At 37.5% G+C, this 5,045-nt stretch overlaps 1 protein-coding gene across 1 annotated transcript; it reads right to left on the bottom strand.

Moving 5' to 3' along the window:
• Nucleotides 1–2,241: 2,241 nt before the first annotated feature.
• Nucleotides 2,242–3,192, bottom strand: LOC101992745 (olfactory receptor 5AN1-like). The gene has a single exon (XM_026777307.1). The coding sequence runs from the start codon at nt 3,190–3,192 to the stop codon at nt 2,242–2,244; it is 951 nt and encodes a 316-aa protein (XP_026633108.1).
• Between the last annotated feature and the right edge of the window lie 1,853 nt (nt 3,193–5,045).

The following is a 5,045-nucleotide window of genomic DNA, read 5'->3' as shown; positions in this document are numbered from 1 at the left end:
TGTCTGATTTGAGATTACTGGCCAGAAATGACAACTTGGCTTGCATAGTTACCTGTATTCTCTCCTGGTCCTTTGAGCACCCTGAATATTGCAAGAATTTTCTTGGAAATATATAAATTAAAATACCATATAGAAAAGGAGCTAGCAACAAATGAAAGAAATGATTCCATCCAAGTCCAGCTTTCTGAACCAATGACTTCATTAGAATTACTTAACAAAGCATGAGTAACTCTTGAGTAGCAGCATCAACAATGATTCCACTTCTCCAGTATATTAGACTAAAAAACAACTGCCTTCCTGGGAAGTTCCAGTCCCTAGTCAGTCACATACATTTTATATACCTCAGGAAAGAAGAAACCAACCACATGCAGTATTATATGTAACTGAGGGAAAAGGGACTGATAACCATAATATCAGATAAGGGTCTTGTAATGCCCTGTCTCAAGATAGAAGTTTACTTGCATTTTTTGATTGTTTATTTGTTCACTTGTTTGTGGCATAGTCTCAACTGTAGCCCAGGCTGAGATGGAACTAGGTGGCCTAGGTTGGCCTAAAGCCTATAGAAATCCTCCTGATTTATCTTTGTACTTAAACTTCTCTTATATATTACAACCTGACCATAGTTTTTCCCTCCCTCAGGTTGTACCAATCACCCCTACAAACTCCCTTCTCCACCATATCTACACCTCCTGTTTCTATTCAGGAAAGATCAGACCTTCCAGGGATATCAACAAAACATGACATAAATTACTATAAGACCTGAGGCATATATCCTGATAGCAAGACTTGACAAGCCATCCACATGAGGAAAGTTCTGCCAGAGACAGGCCGAATTCCCACTGTTAGGAGTCCCACAGGCTCACCAATCTATACAACCATAACATATATGCAGAGGACCTCACTCAGACCCATAATGGTTCCCTGATTGTTACTTCAATCTCTATGAGACCCTATGAACTCACTTAGTTGATTTTGTGGGCAGTGTTCTTGTTCCCTCTGATTTATTAATGCTGGAATTACAGGTGTGAATCACTCCTCTTGGCCCTGGAAGAATATTAACACTCTATCTTTTTCATTTCCACGGGCATGTTTATCACCGCACTATTGCAAATATTTAGGTACCATGACTGCGAACCAAGATATTGTGTGATGTGATTCTGCTTCATGATGGTAAGGTCAACAGTACTGGAAAATATCAACTTAAAAGTTTTAGTCGTTATACTATAACCATTACATCACTCTCCTAAAAACATATAATACTAGGATACAAAATGCTGAATAAAACATAGACAATTAGAAAGAACATGACAGTGTGTCATGTGCTGTTAATCTCGGCAATATTGAATTGCCAATGACTATATTACAATGAATTCACGTAAGTCTTCTTAAGACCAAATTTGAGCGGATGCCTGGAATATCAATATATATTTTATGAAGTGATCTGATTGGCTATACTGACCCAGGGCAAATCTCTGCATGTGATATAGAAGACTATGAGAGATTAGAGTCCCATCATCTCATATATTGCTATTGATCCAATAAGATACTGCTACGGGTCATGGCTTTTCAAGGTACCAGAAATCAAACCATCAGAATACCAAGGAACTGGCACTGAAGAAACCCTGTCTTCTTCACAATTTTTCTTCACAATTCAAACTCCAACTTTCATGTTTAACCAAAGGTTCTTAAGGGTCTAGTACTGATTTCCTTTGACAAAATCAAGCTGTTTCTAAATAGTCTTCCTGAAAGGTATAATAAAGCCAATATGTATTTTTATTTCTTTCAAACAGAGAGATTTGGTATGATCATCCTTCCCTGATCAGTATCACAGAAAAATCAATGGTCATCATCTGGTCCTTATTACATCACATTACATCAAGATATCTATGACGCAAGGTTGGTAGGCTCCGAGGTCAGGGATTCCATCAGGAATCTTCTCTAGAGGGGTAGCCTTATAATTTAACATTTTAGTTTTGCACAAGTTTCTCAATTTGATGTTACTCATATACCTACAGATAAAATAATTAAGAGATGGCCATTTTGTAACAAGGAAATTATGACCTTAGTGGTCTCAAAAATGATACATTTCCATGGCATCAAATCAATTGTTGGTTTATATTGGCATGTTATCTGTTTCAAAGTCATGTTTATCCAAAGTGCCAAAGACTTCATAGTGTTCCAGTAATGTGCACAAGACTTCTGATAACAGTAACTCTGACATAGCAGAATATTGAAATTTTTTTATCTGTGACCTAGGCAGCAGATTATCTTTTTCTGCAACCTCTTCATAGCATCTTTGATTTCCTGGTTCCTCAGACTGTATATCAAAGGGTTCAACATGGGGATCACCACAGTGTAGAAGACAGATGCAAATCTGTCGAAACTGGAGGAGCCACCAGAGCTGGAATGCAAATAGACAAAGATACCAGAACTATAGAATAGGGAAACAGCTGTCAGGTGAGAGGCACAGGTGTTGAATGCCTTAGACCTGCCCTTAGCTGAAGTGATCTTCAGTATGGACGAGACAATATAGCCATAGGATATCATGATGGGTAAGGCATTTGTAAGCCCAAAAAACATTGTCAATAAGAAAAGCAGAATGTGTGCAAAGAAAGTGTCAGTACAGGAGAGATTTAACAGCTGGGGCATGTCACAGAAGAAATGTTTGATGACATTAGGTCCACAGAAGTGGAGCTGCAGCAAGACACATATCTGAGATAAAGAACTTATGAGTCCTGCTGTGTAGCTTCCCATCACCATGAAAGCACATAGAGATGGTGACATGATTGATGAATAGAGCAGTGGGTTACAAATGGCAACATACCTGTCATAGGCCATTGCTGTCATGAGGCAAGATTCACTTAACCCCATAGTGGAAACGAGAAAGTATTGAAGTAAGCAACCTACAAAACTGATCGTTTGCTTTTCCTGGAAGAAGTTGGAAAGCAATTTAGGGACTGTAGAGGTGATGTAGCAGAGGTCTATAAAGGACAGCTTACTGAGGAAGAAATACATGGGTGTGTGGAGGTGGGCATCCATCCTTATTAAAACAACAAGGGACAGGTTCCAGGTGAGCGCTGTAATGTAAAGTGTGAGGAATATCACAAAGAGCAGTGCTGTGATTCGGGGGAAATCTGAGAATCCCAGGAGGATGAACTGAGTGATCTTGGTAATATTTCCTCCCCCAATCATTACCTCTGTGCTCCTCTTCCTAAAATAAGAAAGGAAATAAAACAATGTATTGAGAACTCAAATGATATTACAACTTTATGTTAGAGACATTTTCATAAATATTCCATGGGAAAAAAACTGGTTTTTGTCCTTGAGAAGAGAGAGGAAGTCAGTGACTGCACCTATGAAAGAATTCGGTGAGATGAGCGTGAGAAGGAGTTGACACTTAGACAAACACAACTGTACCGTTAACATCCATGGCTCATTATCCTCACAGCTACAGACATGTACCAAGGGCAAACAGACATTTCAGACAGAAATGGGTTGATGAGGGGTTCCCAATGGCAAAGTTTATAATATTAAGTACTGTAGAGTGAGCATGCTTTCATGGTCTCTGAGATCTGATTCAATATAGGGAAATTGTTAGAGGATCAGTTATACATTGGTACACTCTTGGGATGTAGTGTAACATTGAAACTTCAAGTATAAGGTCAAAACATGAAAACACGTGGAAACCCTTGCTATGAGAAAAAGAATAAAAATTCAATAGAAATATATGTTAATACACAAAATATACAAAAACAGTAGGCAACACCTTTTGTGTGAGTGATACCTTCTATACCAAGAAATGAACACCACAATACTGATGAGAAACAGGAATGCTCTTCTATCTTGAATACATTTGCCTTATATAGTTACTCTTATGAATGTGACCTATGGCTCTCTGTCTTTGTCTCATCTATGTCTCTCTCTCTCACACACACACATATTCACATTCATAAATAAATGCATAGGCACACATATGCACAAACTCACACAGACAAAATAAACATGCAAACATATGCAATGTGAATCATTTCCAAAGAAACACATTAAAAACAATTAAAACCCAAACAAAAAAGGAAGGGTGTATCTTCCCAATTTTATATATCTGCTATATTTTCATAACAATTTAAATTTATGTTTTAATAACAGAGCAAAAAAGAGAGAGAGATAGAGGTCATGCTATTCACTTCCTGGCGGCATATCCCTTTATCATACTAACACTGTGCTGCTGCAGTAGTCTCATATATAAATGGAGATGATGAAATTGACCATCCTGTAGCACTGCTCAAGAGACTCAATGACATAAGGGGCTTACATGCAGAGCTCCGTTAACGTTAGCAATTATTTTTCTTGTCATCACCTCCCTTTAAAATGAAGGCAATGATAGAACAAAGATGATATATCAAGGTCTTTTTGACAAAGTTACTTCCTAAAAAAAATGGTCTGAGCCAGGATTCAATAACGGTGTTGAGAAACAGTTATTAGAATGTCTACTTCTGCCTAATATTTTCAAATGCTCAGTCGCTCATATTGCAGATTCTCATTGCTGCATTTGTCTTCCTCCACCACGAGCTATGTAGATGACAGTGCTGTTGATGAAGGACTGGAGGAGACTTTCTCCTTAGTGTTAAGTGTTGCATTCACTCACATTTGCATCCACCCACAAGTACAAGTGAATGTATTATCATGTGGTCCTACTCGACTTTGCATTTGAAACTCAAAATCTTACTTTTGCTTAATTTTCATTATGGCTTAAAAGCTTAGCCATCTTTCTGTTTATTCTTAGAATAAGCAATGTTGTTTCTCAGTTCATCCAAGTTGAGTTAAGCCTAATGAAACATTTTGAAATTATGAACTCCCATAGGTAACATTCTTAAATATCAATTTAATTGGTCAATTCAATAAAAATGATTGAAATGTTTCTCTGTCTTATTGTGTTCTTAGTATATAGGCAGGCACACTTAGGTATATTCTATGTAACCCACTATTCCCAGCAAAGATTGAAAATTTACTGATAATTATTCTTTCTCTTAGTATCTTTTGTAACA

The sequence above is a fragment of the Microtus ochrogaster genome, unplaced genomic scaffold (genome assembly GCF_000317375.1).
Source record: "Microtus ochrogaster isolate Prairie Vole_2 unplaced genomic scaffold, MicOch1.0 UNK56, whole genome shotgun sequence".
Taxonomy (NCBI): domain Eukaryota; kingdom Metazoa; phylum Chordata; class Mammalia; order Rodentia; family Cricetidae; genus Microtus; species Microtus ochrogaster.
This window is presented reverse-complemented; position numbering and strand designations above follow the sequence as displayed.